This window comes from Heptranchias perlo, chromosome 19, assembly GCF_035084215.1.
Source record: "Heptranchias perlo isolate sHepPer1 chromosome 19, sHepPer1.hap1, whole genome shotgun sequence".
Lineage (NCBI taxonomy): Eukaryota > Metazoa > Chordata > Chondrichthyes > Hexanchiformes > Hexanchidae > Heptranchias > Heptranchias perlo.
The window spans coordinates 32,717,408-32,739,117 of NC_090343.1; the positions used below are offsets into that span (position 1 = coordinate 32,717,408).

Sequence of the window (21,710 nt, forward strand, 5' to 3'; positions counted from 1 at the left end):
TCCCATGCAATAAAATTTGAATTTGGCTTATTCAGTCACCCGAGTGATTATTTCTCTCTACATTTCTCAACTTCCTTCAGTGTTTGCGCACACTCATTGTCTTGTATTATAAGCTTTGGCCCATCACATAGGTTTCTCGATTAAAAAATAAAATTAAAAAGAGCAGAGGTAAATCTGATTATTTGTGAGAGGAGGGGGAAGAGTGACTTACCTTCCTAACTTGATTATTTGTGAAGACAATTAGAAACATGGCTTTCTATACTTATGATGCTTTCTCCCTTCACTTCAGATTCCTGTCCGTCACAAGCAGGAATTAAGAGTGAAGAGCAGAAATCAGGACCATGAGCACACAACACTCAATTCTGATTCTTAGCCTTTACTACTACAATGCAAATATCTTCAAGGCAAGTCCCATTAGAAATATAGTTAAGCTGCCTTACCTCTTCCCCATCCACTGAAATCATAATATTATGGGCACTGCAGCTATAAATGTCCCATTAACAGCAGTAGAATTTACATTAAGTAAGAGAATTGTACCAATAATACTCCTGAATAATAGCTTGGCTACTATTAGTGATCACTAGTGTTGCGAAGTTATTATCCATGGGTATAAACAATTGATTATCACATAAACGTACAGTCAAATTTCAACTTTACAAACTCATGTGGAGTGACAAGTTATCCTTCTCATGGGGATGATTTTACTGAGGTTGGAGCTTTTCTGCTCACTATAAATGGAGTTTCAGCCAGTACTAGGGAGTGGTTTATTATAATGGTTGCTTTGTAGCAACAGAATGTGCTATAATGAGATTTGACTGTGACATTATGATCTGCCACATAAATAACAGGCTTAGTGTTCACATGAGGTTTATATTACGATCGATTGCATACATATGATCACCATGCTTGTTTGAATCCTTTTTATTCCTGTTCCAAAATCTAATACAAATAGGAATAAACAAAAGGGAATGATTCTAGATATCTGCTGTAAACATAGAATTCAGGTAATAGGTATTTGTTAGTTAACTTGAGTTATTTTTATCCATTTGACTGTTTTCACTTGCTCTAAATGCTCGATGGGATCACTGTTGTGCGTTTTAGATTGTTTAATGTTTATTAAAATTAACAAACTTAAAGGGGATGCTTACCACAAAATAAGTACTTTGTGCTCCCTTTATAAGTTAACAGTTTTAGCCATAAGCTTATATAATAAACAAACCAACCACATTTCCTAAATCCCATGGTTTGTGCTCATTTCACTTGTGCCTTTGACACTGTTGACCACACTATCCTCTTCCAATGCCTCTCCTCCATTGTTCAGATCATCGGGACGGCCCTCACTTTGTTCCATTTCAACATATCTAATTGTAGCCAAAGTAACTCTAGCAATGGCGTCTCTTCCACACCTGCACTGTTGCCTCCGGAGTCCCCCAAAGATCTATCCTTACCCCCTCTTCTGTATCTACATGCTGCCCCTTGGTAGCACCATCTGCAGACATGGGGTCAGATTCCACATGTACACTGACGACAACCAGCTCTAATGTTCCACCACCTCTCTTGACCCTTCCGCTGCTTCTGTTGTCAGACTGCTTATCTGACATCCAGTCTTCAATGAGCCACAATTTCCTCCAGCTAAACATTGGTAAGACCGAAACCATTGTCTTCGATCCCCGTCACAAACTCCATACCCTCAACACCGATTCCATTCCCCTCCACAGTCACTGTCTCAGGCTGAACCATGCTGTTTGCAACCTCTATGTCATTTGACCCTGAGCTGGGTTTCAGAGCCATATTGTCTCCATCACTATGACAACCTACTTCTACGCTGTATAATCACCCGTCTGTACCTCAGCTCATCTGCTGCTGAAACCCTCATCCTTGCTTTTGTCACCGCTAGACTTAACTATTCCAATGCTGTACTAGCTGGTCTCTCATATTCCACCCTCTAAACTTCAGTTCATCCAAATCCTATCCTGCACCAAGTCCCTCTCACCAATCACCTATGTCGTCACTGGCTTACATTGGCTCCCGGTCCCACAGTGCCTCAGATTTAAATTTCTCATCCTTGTGTTAAATCTCTCTATGGCTCTCTTTATCTCTTAACCTTTTCCAGTCCTTTTATGCGTCCCCCACTCCATTCGTCCCACCATTAGCAGCCATGCATTCAGCCATTTAGGTCCCATGCTCTGGAATTCCATCCCTAAGTCTCTCTGCCTCTTCACCTCCCTCTCCTTCTTTAAAATCCTCCTTAAAATGCATCTTTTTGACGAAGCTTTAAGTCACCCCTCCTAGTATATCCTTTTTTGTATTGGTGTTCATTTTTCCCTTACGCATCTGTGCATTGCTTTGGGATGTTTTTTCTGTGTTAAAGGTGCTATGTAAATGCAAGTTGTTGTCGTTGTGCCAAACGTGACTTACTTATAGTGCAGAGGCAGTGAAGTCCACCTGGAATGGGGTTTGAGTCCCTATCTCTGATGGTAACAGCTACTGGTGGCAAACAAAAATAGTGCTTTGGCAATATATAGATTGGGTGTGCCATTCTGGGATCTGATTGTGGAGGTTTGCACAAGTGCAGAAGAATTAAAGTTGCATTTGAGGGGTCTTCTGTTATGCAGGGATTAGGTGAGTCATATAGGGCGCAAAGGTGCTCGGCTCAATCTCTGCTTTAATGGCAGCTCTAATGGTACAATTGGGAAAGGAGGGGAAAAAACAATCAGTGAGTGTTCCTTCTCCTGATTGCTATCCATTTATCCCTGCTGAAAGTACACGTATGTGGGCGTTAGGTGAGAACACAATTAGGGTTGATATAATGCTTCCATTGATCAAATCAGTTCCTGATACCAAGGTTCAAGCATAAATAATGGCCATTTGGGGATAATACTAGAGGGCTCCTAGAGCTGATGGAAGCATAGACATCAAAGATTCAATGCCTTCAGTAAACTGGGGGTGAGTGAGAATTGATCCAAAAAAAATTAATGAGAAAAAAATTGCCCTTGTGACTTTGCACTGACTGCAAGTGTGTGACTTTTGCACATGCAGAGTTTTCCGTTGCGAGAAAATCCAATCCACAGTATTAACGGGTCCAATTTGGCACAAGAGAAATCAGAACAATTACTGAGCTATTTCTATTAGAAGTAGCGCAGTAATATAAAAGAAGAATGAATGTAAAGTGTTTAGGCCCTTATGCATCACGCCAGTTAGGCTTATTAACATTTCTACCTGCAAACAAGAATCTTCTAACGGGAGGCTAACATGGGTCTGAAGAGAATGACAATTCAAGAGAGTGGGTGAGTTCAGCTTTGAGTAACTAATGTGAATCCGTTCAGCAGCAAAATTAAATCAGTATAGTTTTCATTACCAGATACCGAACTGGATTCTCGATTGATTCCTTAGATGAGTGATCCCATTTGTCAGCAAAGCATGGCATTTAGTAAACGTGGCTGCTGACTACTTTCCAGGAATCTAAGAATTAAGATGATCTCCATTTTTCCTGGTCGACAGGTTTGCTGAGGATAAAGCTGTCTGACTGCTGCTGAGCACATTCACTCCCATGAACGACCCATCTGCCCATAATTGCAGGTCAGCTTCCCACTAAAGATTCACAGATAGAACTTAATGAGACTTGACACAGAGACAATTTTAACACATCTCGCCTGGCGGGAAACTGACAATGTTGATTTTGCACTCCTTCCAATTTTAGTCTCTATTGAAGTCAATGAAGAGTAATATCAGGAGTGGTTTAAGTTCAGCATTCCACCCAACCCCGTCGGTTTCCTGCCAGGCAAGTTAGGTTAAAATTGCCCCCAGGGCTATTCAATCACTTGAGGTTTCGTAGCCAAGCCAAATCCTATCCTCACCTGACATCCGCACGTATGCAAATGGCACTTAGTATTTTACACTGAAAGAAATACCCCCAAAATAAATAGGACTTTAACTGATAATCAGGGAATATCTGGTACAAAGTTAACAAATTGTGATTCATTCATTTTGCAAATATGTACTAATTTAATTGACCTTTTTAAATTACTTATTCTTGAGAGATCACAAACATACCACATGGAATCTTTTAGGATTTCTAAAACATTCCAAGTGAAGTTTTTGACGTGAATGAGATCTTTTTCCTGCTACCTTTGAACTGTGTTATAAGCAGACCTTCCAGCTCTCATACTTCACGTTTTCAGATCCTTCCCCATGAGCTTCATGTACCTAATAAAACTGCATGTGTTTATATGTTTTAAAGGCTATCAAAAACTAAACACAAACATCAGCTAGAAATGTAACACTCAGAGTGCTAGGTAACACACTGGGTTAGAACACAGGCCTCAGTCTGCTCCCTGGGCACAAATGCCAATTGTGGGAACACAAGTAAGAATGTCCAGAGATAGTACAACTGATTCTTTGCCTCCAGTGCCACGTATAGGGAGCTACCAATGGGTTCTGAGAGCAAGGGCATGGCTGAGATCATAATAACCTACCATTGAATTTTCCCCACATGCTGGCAGTCTACACTATGGCAAGGTCCAAAATAATTCTCCAGTTAATTCCATTCAAATTAGAAAACTCGGGATAAAATAACAAACAAATCATCTGTTTACTTACCTTCCAGCTTCATGTTACTCTTGTGCAAAGTCCCAAATTGGTTGTGGACAAAGTAAATATAAGTAAGACATGAATCATTAAATTGGCAAGCACAGCCTTGTGGCAGAACTGACACATTTTATACTAAGAAAATTTCACTAGCATGACAGAGAGGGGAATATTTTGCCCTATGTACTTTCACCTCCACAATCATGGGTCTCAATCTAACTGAGACAGATATAATCAAAGTCTTTTTCTGCTGCGTATTAGTTCCAAAGTGAAATGAATTTAGGCAGTCTCATTCATTTCTCAGTGAATACAAGCCCACAGTAAAAAAAAAACTGCTGTCATTTATTGCTATTAGGATCATTTCAATTATAAGGAAAGTTTGCGTGGGAAATGAAATGTGACCGAACAGTGTGGAGGAGGCACTTTTCTGTGGTTAAGGCTTGAGGTACATTTTTAGAGTTGCGTAGGGAGAGCTCTACATTGCATCTAATCCTTTCATATCTTTACTGGAAGAGGTTGATGCTGTCAATGAGCAAAAATCAGCAGATGGGGAGTCAATTTCCTAGCCCAGTCATACTGTCATCCCTCATCTTTACGATTACAAGCGATACCTGAACAGGATTCCGATTTAATCATGATACTAAAAGGACATGACTTGCGATATTCAAAAAAAATGTTTTTAATCTGACTTGAATTTATAAAAAGTTCTTGTACTTTAGTTGCACCAATGTCTTTAACACAAGAATTGGTTCTTACCATCATCCAGATATGCCTGGTCCAGGTTCTGTGGTTCCTGCTTCACTGTGACTCCAGTATTTGTAGTTTCCTTCTCCTGTTGATCCAGTATCAATGATGCAAGCTGACTTGGTGAGGGGCCATTTTTGGAAACCTTCTGGATTGCATTGGATGTTTGCTGCTGTTGCTGAATCACAGCTGGATACTGATTGGGGCTGTTATTTTGCACATAATGTACTGCTTGTGGTGTAGTGGACCGCACGTTAGGCACATGGGTATCATTCTCATCATATACCTGGTGCTGGTAATCCTGGTGGCTGCTGTACCTCAACTGCTGGCTAGTTGATGAATGGTGAATCATAGAAGATAACTGCTGATGAGTTGGGGAGTGTTGTAACATAGATGGCTGATGATTGGTTGGAGAATTGTGGATCAAGGAAGATGACTCATGGTTGTTTGGGGAATGATGAATTATGGTAGAAGATTGATTGGTTGGAGAGTGGTGTATCATAGAAGGCTGGGCAGGTGACCCAGCATGCACCAACACTGATCTGTGAGCATCTTGAATTATGGGAATTGATGACACCATCACTGCAGATGGTTGATAGCCAAGATGATTAGGACTGCCATCTTTGGACCTCTGATAGACAGCTCCTGTTGGATTCTGCTGCTGGTATTTAGAATCATGTGGAGAGAATCCAGAACGACAGGAAGCCATGCTTCCCCCAAGGCAGGAAGTGGGGTTAGTGACCATTACAGGGGTCATGACCTGCTGTGCATAATAAAACTGAGGCATGGTTCCATGATGTACAGCACTGCGGTATATGGTGTCTTCACACTCATCAGTAGGCTCTGTTTTAATGATAGGCACTGAAATAAATTACATTACAAGCACATTTAGTTTCAGTTCTCATTAGCACATTTACAGCTCCTAAGCAATATGCAGTCACAATACAAATGATTTAAGCTACTTAATATTTGGATCTTTAAGAGCCCAAGGCCTAGAAATTTGTTCGTCCCGGACTGTGCAGCTAAGTGCTTAAAGGGGAAGGGAAGGAGGGGAGCGGCTGGGAGATGGTGGGGGGAGGGGAGCAGCCAGAAGATGGGGCAGGGGCTGGGAGATGGGTTGTGCAGTGGTAGACAGCGGTCCATGGTTTTAACATGGAGCGAGGAAGAGCACTACTGCACCTCCCTACGGCAGGCAGCACACCTCCGGCTCATCATGAGCATGTGATTCCTGCCCGCCATATTGGAGGCGCCTGTTTAGCATCTGAAAAACAGACGTGGCACCATCTATTTTCTAGGCCTAAATGTCTCACCTAGAGCATTGCTCGAGGGATTGCTCATCTGACGGCACTACTTCACATGACTATAACGCAATTAAAGTGCTTCAAAGTTTAGAATATTCCTTTCCAAGATCAATATTTTATTTTTAATGTAAATATTTCTTCAAATTCATGACATGAATAGAATATTCAATGATTTTCCACTGTTATTCTCAGACTGCCCTATTGCATTCCATTCAATGAGACACACATCAAGAAAGCTATTGCTCATTGAGCTAACCTTTTGAAAACGTTTTAGGGTCTTCTCTGCCTTCCCTACTTAGGTACTTCAGTTTCTGTATTTCAGATTACTCTCATAAGTGAATTTTAGCTGCTTACGGTTTCTAATGTATTAATCCTGGTCCTGATAACTAGATACGTTTCTGATCGCAAGCAGAAAACCACTAAATTGCTTTAGCTACTGGATCCACAAGATCCTTCTCATATCTTCAAAAAGCAGTGGAACATCACAACATCAGTCCTTGTTTCAGACCTTAAGTAACAAGTTACTTTATTGAACAACAGATGAACAAGCAAATGTGTAACTGTAACATAATACATCTATCTAATTACAGTATTAATCAGCTCCTCAAAAGAAACAAACCACCGCAGTGTACATGTTAAATTATTAGTTTGTAGTTCGCCTTTATATATACAGTATTCCTTTCGTCTTGTAGTCCTTCTAAACTGGCCTAACCTATTTCTCTAAAGATTTCAACTGACCCAAATCAATTCGACTTAACTCAATTCAAATTACTGAACAGCCCCAGCTCATTAAATACCCCTGAAGAGAGTTGCTGGGGCTTCCTGGATTTTAACTCTCAGCTACATGCAAAACTAACCACCAGTCATGCACGTAACTAAGAAAATTTGCACAATATGTGTTTGTTTGAATGTGGCTTGGCTTCTTCCTCAAGCTTTAGAGACAGCTAAAAAAAAATCTTGGCAACATTTGTATCGAGTTAGCCTGGAGACATGGTTCAGACTGCAGCTGTTTGTTTTTCAACTCTTCGGGGCAGATTTTCCTCTCCCCCTTGCCCCAGTGTAAGTCAGGCAGGCAGCGTGTTTCATGCAAATGCCAACTTGACTTTAGCTGAACCCGAACGTCTTTGCGGGTTCAGCTGTATTAAACATTTTGGGCGTGAGGTGCATTGATATATTTTGCAGCAAGAATGCATTGACATCTCTCCAATTCATTTACCTGCAGGGAGATATGTAAATCTCTGTGGCTGGCTCCTTTTCCTTTTCCCATTAACAACACAGAAGGTCACTTTGGTTGGTGAGCGGATACGCTGGTTCCGATAGCGTGGAATTTCAACAAAGAGTATGCTCTAAATAGAAAAGCAGGAGAAGGTGAAAATGCAGCAATGATATGGTGGTCTGCTCATATGTTTTATCATATTTTGAAACTCTAAATTATGAACAGGGTTCATTTTTTATTAGAACTACAAGCAGCCACATTGATGGAACACTCCTTCCATAAGAGACTAAAATTGTGGTTATAGTACTCAGAATATAAACATGAGCAGTAATTCATCTGAAATACTTGTACTGTGGTTATTGCTACCTTTTGTTGTCTAATTTTTTGCAAACAATCATGGATGTCTGCATCCAACTTTTGTTGAGACCGCTGTGGGATGGTTGCTTGTGTAACCTCATTGCACTCTCTGCACAACTATCCTGTCTGGGTCCGTTTGCCAGCAACAGACAATTCTACCAACTCGAGATCCTCATAGAGGGATCACAGCTACAGACCTTTTCTCATCATTAATTCAGTGCAGCTCTTACAGGGTTGGATGGCGGACTCAATTTTTATATCAGCTATCATACAATATCTGTCTTGTGTGTGTGGCAGGTAAAACATCACAAAGTCATAAATGGGTAATCAAATTACTGGTGCACCATTCTAATTGTTTTAAAAAGGAATGCTGAAAGGGTTTAGAAGCTGAGTGTCATGGAGTGGTTGGTGCCATTATGTCCTCAGGATCACCCATATGGTGAATTTCAAACCTCGGCCAGACAGTCAGTCAATCTGGGATCTGAGTGGAAACAATATATTTGTTCACAGTTAGGGATTGAGAAATCAGAGCACTAGATTCATGTACTTCAGGTATGGCAGGTTATTGACAGAGACCTAGGAGCAGGTTGCATATCTGTCCTTTGAATTAAGAAATGATAAATAGTGCATGCTACATAGTGCAAGGGTCCAAAAAGATAGAGACAAGTAACTTGTTTCTTTTTTACAAAGGGGGCAAAAATCCATGAAATTGAAAATACTGCTCAACTTTGGTCATGGAGTGTTGGAGAAATTTAGGTAAGTGAACACATGGATAAATTAAACTACATTCACATTTTCGCTCATGCAGCTGAAAAAGAAAGCTCCATTAATACAGTAATAAGCTGCAATAAAACTAATTGCACCCTGGAATACATTTGTGCTCTATTATTACTGATACCTTTCTCCAGTACATATAACTTTATGTACTCAATACCAGTACTACTGTAACACTATTTGGGCAGTTCATGCTTTAATTGCTAAAAACAATTGCAATATAACCAATCCTCATTAGCACAGAGTTGTTGATCAATGCGATTTCATAAAAAATCTAAAATATTGGCCTTGAAAGATACATGTGAATGGAATTTGCATATAACTATATTAAAAAAGTTAACTTCATCAGGCTAGGTTTTTGTTGCATATCCAATCTTGAGAGAGCAAGAAAATGAAACTTGCTGATATAAAATCATTTAATATTGGGTCTCCCCAACCTCCTGCATTTTCAGACGAGGCTGAGGATTTTAAGCTTAATGTATTGCCAGACAGAGAACCAGTGTAGGTCAGTGAGGACGTGAGTAATGTGTGTGGGCGACTTAATGTGGGACAAGATATGGACACTAAGTTTTGAACAAGTTCAAATTTATGGAGGGGCAGAGGCTGGCAAGAAGGACATTGGAGAAATCGAGCTGAGAGGTATCAAAGGCATGGATAAGGATTTGAACAGGGGCAGAGGTGGGGTGATATTGCATAGGTGGAATAGCATCCTTGGTGATGGGTAGGATGTGAGGCTTTAAACTAAGCTCTAGGGCGAACAGGTTTTGCACAGCCTGGTTCAGTCTGAGCAGATGCTTGTGAATGGAGAGTGGACTCAACAGCAAGAGAATGAAGTTTATGGCTTTGATCTGTCCAATGTTCAGTAAGAGGAAATTTTGACTCATCCACCAACTAGATGTCAGACAACACAGAGATGGTCATGGGGGTTGTGGAAAGTGGTGGAGAAGTAGAACTGGGTGTCATCAGCTTAAAAATGAAAGCTGACACTGTGCCTGTAGATGATCTATGAAGACAACGCTATACCATATTTTTTAAACAAAACTGCAACATTTATACACAAGTCCTCAAAATATTAATATTCTACATCAATGCCTTGCCCATTTAACTGGAAAAGAACATTTGTTTTAGGCTGCCTAAATTCTAATACTTTATGACATATAATTATGCATCGTTTTGGTCAGTTCTGAATCCTCTCTAATTCTGACTAATAATGTTTTAATTAATGGCAGTTTAAACCTATAAACTTATCAGAAACTTTTCATTAGTTTCTGACACATTTGTAGAACTTAGAGGCTTAATGATATTTATTTCAATATAATAAGCCATCTTTCTATTATAAAATGTTCATGGAAAATCCTCTCTTTGTCAGATTCTCATCACTTGTACACTGCAGGTCTGAAGATAAAATGCCCCTTCAGCTTCATACTTACATGCTGGCTTTTATCTTTATCCACTGTTGCCTCTACCTCCCATATCTGTTGTCCATCTGAAAGAAATGTTTGAGCACAATTAAAAGTGGATAATAACAAAGAATTTTTTTTTAAAAAGTATCGTTTAAATATCACTCTTCATTTTCAAAAATGAGAATTGATGCCTATAGGTGAATTTTGAAGAGACACTGCACATGACTATTGACAATAGCTACCAGTGCAAAATCAGGTGAATTCTTCTACCACTCATGCAATGGTATCAATTCACAATTGCAGCACTGGCCCCAGTGCAGGGTGGTTCCAAATTCTGCATGCAAGATGTATGCTAAAGTGTACTGTATAATTCTGCGCCATTTTATTTGAATATTTCATGCCATTTTATGGAGCAAATAGCTCCAGAGAGTACCTGGTGCGTAAAGAAACCATTTCTCATGAAATTAGAAGGCTTCAAAAAACTTGAAAAAAAAATTTAAATTGACTGTTACCTTTTGTCCCTATATCCATTCATCCAATCGTTTAATTTGCATTGTAAACTTTATAATTGGTCTTCCGCTGCCAGCTTCCATTGTGTGGTTCTTACACATCTGGTGGCCACATCAAAATAAACGTAACATTTTTTTTTAACTAACTACTGCTGGAACCAGTAAACATGCTGCTCCAGCAGTAAGACACTTTGATGATGACACCATGATGCAATTTCATGATGTCATTATGCATGCTGCTATTCTCTTTGTAGCAACATTGTGATGCAACATCATGACATCACTATACCACGCTTGCACATTGGCCAACAGGTCTGCACATGCTCAGAATGTTGGTCTTCAACAATGCAGCCAGTTTATGGGAGGACTGACTGCCTATTGCAGAGGTAAGTGCAGGAGAGTGGCACAGTTAGCTCACTTTGCCAAGGTTGGACTGCAATATAAAAGCATCAAGAAGATCCTTTCTTTTTCCATTGGGAATTCCTGACAGTTGGATTCAGTGGATCTGGAAAATTTACATTGGGATTGCTACTGGGTGCACAAGATCTATGCGTTGGGAACCAGTGGTGAAAATATCCTAAGACCAATGTAAGAGCATCAACAGTGTTGAAATTATAATGGCTGCCTGGACCAGCAGGAACTTATTATATTATAAAAGCGGTTAGCATAGAGGCATTTTTTTTAAAATGAGGAGTGGTTATGAATGCATAACTTCATCTAGGATTAATAATGAATGCAAATTGTGCTTTGCAGAACAGAGAGCTGTAGATGTCTGCTTCCAATACATACTAAGAAACATCAAAAAATCATTTGCAATGGGATAATCAGTGCAAAACCACTTCAAGTGGAAGTGATTCTGCAATAAGAATGGGGCATGAGTTGCACATAAAACCAACGGCATCATTTTGCAATCTATATCTGAAGTACAGATTTGGAATAAGAATGAACAGGGTTTGGAATCCCCCCTACGAAATTCGATCACGCCCAAAAACGAGCACACAGGGACGGGGAACACATTGCTCTGCCCTTTTCACATGGTCCCAGGGAAATTTGTGTTAGGACCTCATTACAATGATTCAGGCATGCAGCCAGCACTACTCAAGCTATTCATTGGCTGAATGCCTGTTTAGGGGGTGGGGGGTGGGGGGTGGGGGGGGAGGAATCAAATGCCTCTGATGCCATTTGAATGCAGCTAGCACCTCTTAAAAGGGAAGGACTGGCTACAGACAACAGGTAAACTTAAGAAATTGAAAAAAATGGGTGGAAGAGGTCCAGACGGGCAACCCAAGTTCTCTGATGCCATGTTGGAGGCCCTAGTTGAGGCGATGAACAGGAGAAGGGAGATCCTGTTCACCACTGGGGGTAGAAAGCCGTCCAGGTCACACCTCCTCTGCCAATGGGAAGAGGTCACAGAGGAATTAATGCCAGAAGCTTAGCTCCTAGGACATGGCTGCAATACTGAAAGAAGTTCAATTACCTTACCAGAGTAATCAAGGTAACAATACTGCTCTCTTATTCTCTGCTCACATCTCCAGCCTCACTACTCACAATAATCCCCTCCCCAGTTTCCCTTCATTCTCCTACAATCACTGTACCACATTTCTCATGTGACAAGTGAGGTGCTGGGGCAGCCCAATTTCACAACAAGCATAGAACCCTTATTTTAAAAGTTTAATTACTGTTTAACATACTTCTGTGCGCACCCTGGACACCTATGGAGGAGCCTGATACAATATGGCAGGCACCGCACCTCACGCCTGTAAAACAGACGTGGCGCCAATGAATTTCTAGGCCACTATTTCTAGAACCAAAATTATAATTTTCTTATTCACATTGTTACTGAACACTGTAGTGGAATAAGATTAAAGTTGACATTCCAAAGTCACCCATTGTGTCAAAGGAAGCACTTCATAGAGTTCAAGAGACACACTTAAGATACAAGCCTGGAAATTGGGCTCTTCAAATATTAGCTCCAAACACTTAAATTGCTTGTGTAAAATTCCAGTGTCAGCTATATTAAAGGAGGCATTAATTTGGACAAAGGAATTTCATATGAACATGTTCAGCATTTGCACACTAATGGTCAAAGAGCCCAATTTCAAAGCAAAGTTGTTTTGAAAAAGTTATGTCAGACAGATTTGATATGCCATGGTTTTGAATTACTGTAGACTCACAAAAGTGACGCTGCAACTTTAATAGATGTTTTCTGCTGCCTGAATAGAAGTTGAAAGCAATGTTCAAACCAATATTCTTTTGCTGATATGGTTTTAATTTAGAAAATCATTTATGTTGGATGTTGTTGTTCCTTCCAGTTATTTTTTACTATGTGGAGCAGGTTTTGGAATTTAGGACAATTTGACTGACTCACATTTAATTAGAATTTTGTACTTTCAATTCCTGTAAACTATTACCTTATTTCACAAAATATTCCTTTGATTGGCTGAAATAGAAAATTCAAGAGTTTCTGAACTATAACGTTAACCTATTGAAATATGTAGTGCATTGAAGCTGGTTCTAATTCTTTGTACAAAAAGTCCCGTACAATGACTCATTTCTAATTATTCACCGCATGCAGTATATTTTAAGAAACTGTAATTATAGCTGCAGTTTGGTAAATTTGGAAACATGTAACATTTGATTTTCTTTTTGGCTACAGAGGATTTCACTTAATCAGTACCAAACTGAAAGTGTAACTGTTCAGAGAGGAGCAGCACTTCACAACTTTATTTTCAAAGGAAATCTCTATTTTTATATTCATATTTGGGAAACCTTAAAGCAGAAGGCTGATCTTGTGAGGCTCCGCTGGCAACACAGAGCCTTGTGGGAGGTTGCATGCCCAATTCACTGAGCACCACATTTTGAGACATAATTTTGTGGGGCAGAATGAGGCTGCACTACAGGCAAGTACAAGCCTTATTAACATTGTTCAACTATTAAAACAAGGTCCCGAGCCAAATCTTGTGATTTCAGGCAACGCTCCATTCACAGCATGCACCTCACCCATATAAAATGTGTGCATCACGGATCTGGTGCTTTTTAAAATTCATTCATGGGATGTGGGCTTTGCTGGCAAGGCCAGCATTTATTGCCCATTCCTCATTGCCGTTGAGAAGGTGGTGGTGAGCCGCCTTCTTGAACCGCTGCAGTCTGTGTGGTGAAGGTACTCCCACAGTGCGGTTAGGTAGGGAGTTCCAGGATTTTGACCCAGCGATGATGAAGAAACGGCGATATATTTCCAAGTCAGGATGGTGTGTGACTTGAAGGGGAACGTGCAGGTGATGGTGTTCCCACGCGCTTGCTGCCCTTGTCCTTGTCCTTCTAGGTAGTAGAGGTCGCGGGTTTGGGAGGTGCTGTCGAAGAGGCCTTGGCGAGTTGCTGCAGTGCATTTTGTAGACGGTACACACTGCAGCCACGCTGCGGCAGTGGTGGAGGGAGTGAATGTTTAAAGTGGTGGATGGGGTACCAATCAAGCGGGCTACTTTGTCCTGGATGGTGTCAAGCTTCTTGAATGTTGTTGGAGCTGCACTCATCCAAGCAAGTGAAGAGTACTCCATCACACTCCTGACTTGTGCCTTGTAGATGGTGGAAAGGCTTTAGGGAGTCAGGAGGTGAGTCACTCACCGCAGAATACCCAGCCTCTGACCTGCTCTTGTAGCCACAGTATTTACGTGGCTGGTCCAGTTGAGTTTCTGGTCAATGGTGGATTCGGCGATGGTAATGCAATTGAATGACATGGGGAGGTGGTTAGAATCTCTTCTGTTGGAGATGGTCAATGCCTAGCACTTATGTGGCACAAATGTTACTTGCCACTTATCAGCCCAAGCCTGAATGTTGTCCAGGTCTTGCTGCATGCGTGTATTGACTGCTTCATTATCTGAGGGGTTGCGAATGGAGCCGAGCGCTGTGCAATCATCAGCGAACATCCCCACTTCTGATTTTATGATGGAGGGAAGGTCATTGATGAAGCAGCTGAAGATGGTTGGGCCTAATACACTGCCCTGAAGAACTCCTGCAGCGATGTCCTGGGCTGAGATGATTGACCTCCAATAACCACTACCATCTTCCTTCGTGCTAGGTATGACTCCAGCCAATGGAGAGTTTTCCCCCTGATTCCCATTGACTTCAATTTTACTAGGGCTCCTTGGTGTCACACTCGGTCAAATGCTGCCTTGATGTCAAGGGCAGTCACTGTCACTCTCACCTCACCTCTGGAATTCAGCTCTTTTGTCCATGTTTGGACCAAGGCTGTAATGAGGTTTGGAGCCAACTGGTCCTGACAGAACCCAAAATGAGCATCAGTGAGCAGGCTATTGGTGAGTAAGTGCCGCTTGATAGCACTGTCGACGACACCTTCCATCACTTTGCTGATGATTGAGAGTAGACTGATGGGGCGGTAATTGGCCGGATTGGATTTGTCCTGTGTTTTGTGGACAGGACATACCTGGGCAATTTTCCACCTTGTTGGGTAGATGTCAGCATTGTAGCTGTACTGGAACAGCTTGGCTAGAGGCGCGGCTAGTTCTGGAGCACAAGTCTTCAGCACTACGACCGGGATGTTGTCGGGACCCATAGCCTTTGCTGTATCCAGTGCACTCAGCTGTTTCTTGATATCACGTGGAGTGAATCGAATTGGCTGAAGACTGGCTCTGTGATGGTGGGGATCTCGGGAGGAGGCCGAGATGGATCATCCACTTGCCACTTTCGGCTGAAGACGGTTGCAAATGCTTCAGCCTTGTCTTTTGCACTCGCATGCTGGGCTCTGCCATCATTGAGGATGGGGATGTTCACGCAGCCTCCTCCTCCCGTTAGTTGTTTAATTGTCCACCACCATTCACGACTGGATGTGGCAGGACTGCAGAGCTTTGATCTGATCCATTGGTTGTGGAAACGCTTAGCTCTGTCTATAGCATGTTGCTTCCACTGTTTAGCATGCATGTAGTCCTGAGTTGTAGCTTCACCAGGTTGGCACCTCATTTTTAGGTATGCCTGGTGCTGCTCCTGGCATGCTCTTCTACACTTCTCATTGAACCAGGATTGATCCCCTGGCTTGATGGTAATGGTAGAGTGAGGAATATGCCGGGCCATGAGGTTACAGATAGTGGTGGAATACAATTCCGCTGCTGATGGCCCACAGTGGCTCATGGATGCCCTGTTTTGAGCTGCTAGATCTGTTCTGAATCTGTCCCATTTAGCACAGTGGTAGTGCCACACAACATGATGGACGGTGTCCTCAGTGTGAAGACGGGACTTCGCCTCCACAAGGACTGTGCGATGGTCACTCCTACCAACACTGCCCTGGAGAGATGCATCTCTAACAGGTAGATTGGTGAGGATGAGGTCTGCTCAAGTAGGCTTCTTAAAGGCAGTCCACCGTTTGAGTCACTGGCAAAAGTGCTTGCAATTGCATATTGCTCCATACATTAGTTGGATTTGTTATGCAGTCTGCCATTTTTAGTTTTTTTCTCCCCACTACTTTTTTTTCATTATTCTCCATTGCTGCTGCCATTGGAATCAAACAAACTGGTGAGGATGATAATTACAAGAGGCATTACTAAAAGATAAGTCACAGAATTAGTGAAGTTCGCAGCACAGAAGGAGGCCATTCAGCCCACCATCTCTATGCTGGCTCTTTGCTGGAACAATTGAGAACGAATCCCTCTGCTGCACTCTCTTGTATCACTCCTTGTATCTTTCTCAGCTTCAAATATGTTTCCAATTTTCACTTAAAAAGGCAATGGTCTCTGTCTCAACCAATGCCTGTGGCAAAGCAGTCAATGCTTCAACAACTCTCTATATAAAAAAAAAAGCCTCCTAATCTCTCTTCTCACTCCCTCAATAGTATTTCTAAATTGATGACACCTCATCGCCGACTACCCAACCGGAGAAAATATGTTATCCCTATTTACTCTATCAAAAGTCATCATCATTTTAAAAAACCTCTGTTAAAACCCTCTTAATCTTCTCTGCTCCCGTGGAAACAGTTTCAGTCTCTCAAATTTCTCCTCATAACTATGATTCCTATTTGATGCCTCAGGTCTCTCTGTTTATCTACACCCTTCGGTGTCTTTCCATTCAGCGTACACTCCAATTTCTCATTTCTCCTCCCAAACTATACTACCTTACACTCATCCACAGTAAATTGCATCTGCTGCCTGTCAACACATTCCGCTAATCCATACATTTTCAAACTGGGTAGCATGACAAGGTTATTGGGGGGGGGGGGGGGCGGGGGGCACACGGACACATGGGTTTTGTCCCTCAAATCCAGAGATTACAGTTGCATAGTATCGAAGCATCATTGACCAATGTGCTCATGCCATGTCAGTACCCTCTAGCTCCCGCACATAGAAAAAAATACTCTGTTAAAAAGAGGGGGCCATGCATGGAACATGAATCTCTCAAAGGGATACAGCTAATAAAGTTTGGGAACCTCTGCGCTAACCTACGTATGTCTTCCTGAAGTCTTTTACAGTCCTCCTTACTGTATGCCAAACCTTCTATTTTGTGCCATTAGCAAATTTTGAGATTGTGTTCCCTATATCCAAATGCACTTCATCTATATATACACTGAGAATAAAAGTGCATTCAGCACTGACCCCTGGGGTACAATCATTTTAAACCCTTCTCCAGTCTGAACAACTCCCATTTATTCCAACACTTTGTTTTTTGTCCATCAGTCAACTGTCTCTCCGTGCTGCTACATTACCTCTTATACTATACATGTGAATTGTTCCAACAAGCCTCAGGACTTCTTATCAAACGCCTTCCGAAAATCCAATCACAATTTGGAATACATACCCACCATTTGGAAATAAAAATCGGGAAAGATGAAAAACAGGCTGCCGACTCGCTACCATCCGTTTTATACTATCACAAAGTCAAAATCCACCCCTTGAGGTTTAGTTTTACAATTTAGTGTCTGACTTCTTAATCTCCCTCTACGAGACCTCAAGCATACTTCTATTATCTCATTGGTTCCAAATGGACCGTGACTTTTGGCTCTTCCACCCTCTCTGCAAATGTTCCAACCATATCATGACATCCTTCACCATGGTGCCAGGGAGGCAACATGCCATTTGGGACTCCTGGTCATTGTTCCCAAAAAGGTTGTCTAACCCCAACTATAAGAATCTCCCGCTACCATCATTCTGCTATTCTTGTAGTCTCCCTGCCCCCTCAGATAATGCCTTACTCCACACTGTTGCTTAGAACCAAACTCCTCTGAGTCACTGTAACTGTCCACCTCATACTTGCCAACACTTAGGTAAGAAAGAAACAGTACCTGGAATCCCTAGCACCTCTCTGCCCCTATGGTTGGACATCCACTTCTCTCAGTCACTTTTTGAAGTGATGCTGCACAATAATCTTGTGAAGATCTGAATCACATCATACTGATTTGATACTGGAACCATTTTCGGAGTGGTGTGAGTACGGTACCTGTTGATAATGCCGACTCATTCTTCTCTCTAATCAGTGCAGGGAGTGTTCTGTGCATGTGTACTTAAACATATCTACAGGGCTCTGCTCACTGGTTTCCAACAATTATTCTTTTGTTATTTTATAATTAAAAACTTAGTTTAATGTTCAGGAGACGTCCTGAAAAGTTTACAATTTCAGTTACCCACTAGTTGCAGTTATGCTGCAACCAGCGCAAAGCCAAAGCTGAGCAAGACCACTGTCTGCAGGTAGCTTCACTCTGTTAGAAAAATACTGCATTGAAGTAACTTTGGCACAGATGAACTGCTTATTTTAAATCAGTGCAACATGAATCTTGCTTCACACCGGTGGAAAATGTGCAGTACAATTGCCTCATTAGATTGAGTTATAAATACTTCCATTTGAATGCTGTGACAAGAGAATGGTAGAGAGTGAATGAAAGTTTGATTCAAAAGAATGAAACAATAAGAGTTGAATATAAAGTGGAAGCTATTAAATAAAGATGAATTGGATCAACTGGATGGTGTAATGTGTTAGTTGACAGTCCTTTCACTTCTGTGACCTGGATTTGAATCCAGTCCAGGCTGATGGAATAGAAGTCTTCCCTTGCCTCCTGCAAAGGTTCCGATTGAAATAAAAATAATCCATTTCAATCCAGTTTTTAATAGGTGAGGGTCTGTAACTCTAATCGGCAGAAAATTGACAGTCCGACTTAGAAATACAACAAGGTGTCGGAAGTGCAAAAATTCATACTGGTGCAGTAAAGGTGTTCTCAGGTTGGCTTATAGAACATTGAAGTAGAGCAGAGGAGCCTTTACTCTTCATCTAACCTCCGCAATACATAACTAACCTGGGATTGTTCGATGCTGATAATGGGTAATGAAAATTACAAAAATTCCCCAGCAATGATGTCCCTGAAACTGATGAATGCAACAATAACAATCTAAAGATGAATGGGAATCTATTAGAAATATGTGAGGCTTCAGAAAAAAAATACATTCAGCATTAAGTAAGAATAAAAATGGCAATAAGTGGAATCTACTATCAGTGATCATTGATTAGTGATCAATTCAAGATTTTGTTAAATAATCATGGCTGAGAATTTATAGCAAGTGAGAGCAGTAGGTTTGATCATATAGCCAAATTAAACGTAGCTCTTCATCCTGTTTTGCTGCAAACCCAGGAACAGCTCTTTTACTCTATTAATGAATCGGGTCGAACAAATGCTAATCTTAGCAGGAGTCATTGGCCCTAACAGGTTAACACTATATATGTAAACATATCTACTGTTCATGGTTAACTATGCTGCCTGCATTTTTAGAAGAGATTGGCTGTTATCCAACCACAACAAAGGCTCTACTAAATTGAAAACCAGCACTAATCCAGGGATTCCCTTCAGATTGAGTCACTGAGCAGTGGTGTGATGGCTTTCAATTCCCTGGACTGCAAGATGAGCCACCCTATAAGGTTTATTTTCATTCCTCGCCACATAAAAAAGATGTCGGTCTTTCCAGAGATGTGTTTCGGTACAATAGATTCCATTCAAATGAATAATCTACTGGCCCAAATGATCTCAGAATAATGTTTACTCACCAGAGATCTATACTGGAATATTAGTATACTGTATAGCACAGTTTTTGGCTTACTTTTAACTGCAATTCACCTTAAACTGCCTGTATTTTTGTTGGAAGTCAGTAGAGTGCTCCCATTGCAGCAGCTATAAGTGATGCAGTGCAAATGATGGCCTGTTCTATCGTGTCTAAGAACAACTTCTAGGTGAAAACATTCAGCCCACAGAAAGGTATTGTTTAGGCCATAGGATTTCAAACCATGGAACCCTGAAACACATGAATGGATCTCATGGAGTTCCTAAGGTCATCAGATTTCTGTCCACTTATCATCTCCAAGACACAAAGTATGTTCACGAATGAGAAAATAATTCAGTTCATCAGCAACAAATTTATAAGATCTCAATTATCTTTTGCGTTACTGAAAGGCTTCCTTTCATCTTTTAAAACCTGTACCTCTTTCATTTATGATAACATTTGCACAAAAGCAGTTTAAAAGAACATAAAGTCCAAAACAAGAAAAAGCCATTCAAACCATAAAGCCCAATGCATCCAGCATCCGTGTATGATTATCCTATCTTGGACTTACCACCATTTGTCCATTCCCTACTTCAAGAACCATTAAAGGGTCATTTTCCATGTATGTGCTTGCAGTGAGGAGCCCCACTCGCCATCAATATGTATCAGAAAACCATGGGTGCACTGACTGCAATTTTTGTCCATTGAATTCAATGGTTGAAAAATCGTGGACAGCACACTCGCAATTTTACAATATGCTCTAGCAGTGGGTGAGGTTTCCCTCCGCCAGCACATACTTGGAAAATTATCCACTGCGTTCTTTCCCCCGAAAGAAATAGTAGTGCTATTAATATCTCTATAACCTTCACTTCCCCTACCTCCCACCAAGTGGCTCCAAATCCAGCCCATCCAATCTGCAACAAGCTCATCCACAACTAGATCCAATGCTTCAATCTCACTGACCATGCCCAGCCATCAAATTTATTGATACGGACAATCTATGTAAGCTGGTGTTGCAATTTTTCTTTGGGGGGGGGGGAATGGGGGAGGTCCTCTGCAAAAAGTCCTCACAAACTGAGCTCAGTCTCTTTTTTAAGGGGGATTTCTACGGAGATGTAAAGATTTTTTTCCTACCTAAAACTTATTTTTAAAAAACAATAGATATCGATCCAGAAAAAAAGGTAATTTTTTTTTAAAGTAGAAAAGAACCTGAACATTTTTTTTTAAAGATATTGATTGCCCCTGGGGGAAAATGTTTTTCTAATGACTAATCTTGCTTGAGGTTTGTTAATTTTGTGCTTTATACTTTATGCCGTTAAATACAGGGAAATACAGAACCAAAGAACATTTCTTTATTGATAGCAGTCAAGAGATAAATATTGCAATTCTCTTATAGTTTTGACAATGAAACATAAACTGCAGTAAGATAATAAGATGGAAAGCCATGTTCTAATTACATAATGTGCTGTTTGGTGCTCAGTGTGAAGGACAGTATGAACTATTAGAGCATGGGTGCAGGATTTTCAAAATATTGCAGTGTTAATAAGACCTGAATTTCTCATTCAAATATTGATTTGAAAGTGACTTAATGAAAAAGGAGTACACTTGTACCACATCGTTTTGACACTATGGTATCAACAATGAGATGTTAACCTACTCGATAAAAAATAATTAACATGAAATCACTGAAGATCTCTAATCACTTCCAGCACATACTGCAATTTCTAAAACCATCCCCTGCAATGACATAGGCTAGATTTTGCCTTAACCTTTAAGACAGGACAATTACAAGACGA

At 40.9% G+C, this 21,710-nt stretch overlaps 1 protein-coding gene across 3 annotated transcripts in view; it reads right to left on the minus strand.

The window, feature by feature from the left end:
• nfatc2a (nuclear factor of activated T cells 2a) overlaps nucleotides 1-21,710 on the minus strand; it is a 172,137-nt gene that overhangs the window by 47,072 nt on the left and 103,355 nt on the right. For all 3 annotated transcript variants that reach the window (XM_068000600.1, XM_068000599.1, XM_068000597.1), the window contains exons 7-9: nucleotides 10,410-10,465; nucleotides 7,849-7,978; nucleotides 5,344-6,192 (exon numbers count right to left, since the gene is read on the minus strand). In XM_068000600.1, the coding sequence (XP_067856701.1) occupies nucleotides 5,344-6,192; nucleotides 7,849-7,978; nucleotides 10,410-10,465 (1,035 nt within the window). The remainder of the gene's footprint in view (nucleotides 1-5,343; nucleotides 6,193-7,848; nucleotides 7,979-10,409; nucleotides 10,466-21,710) is intronic.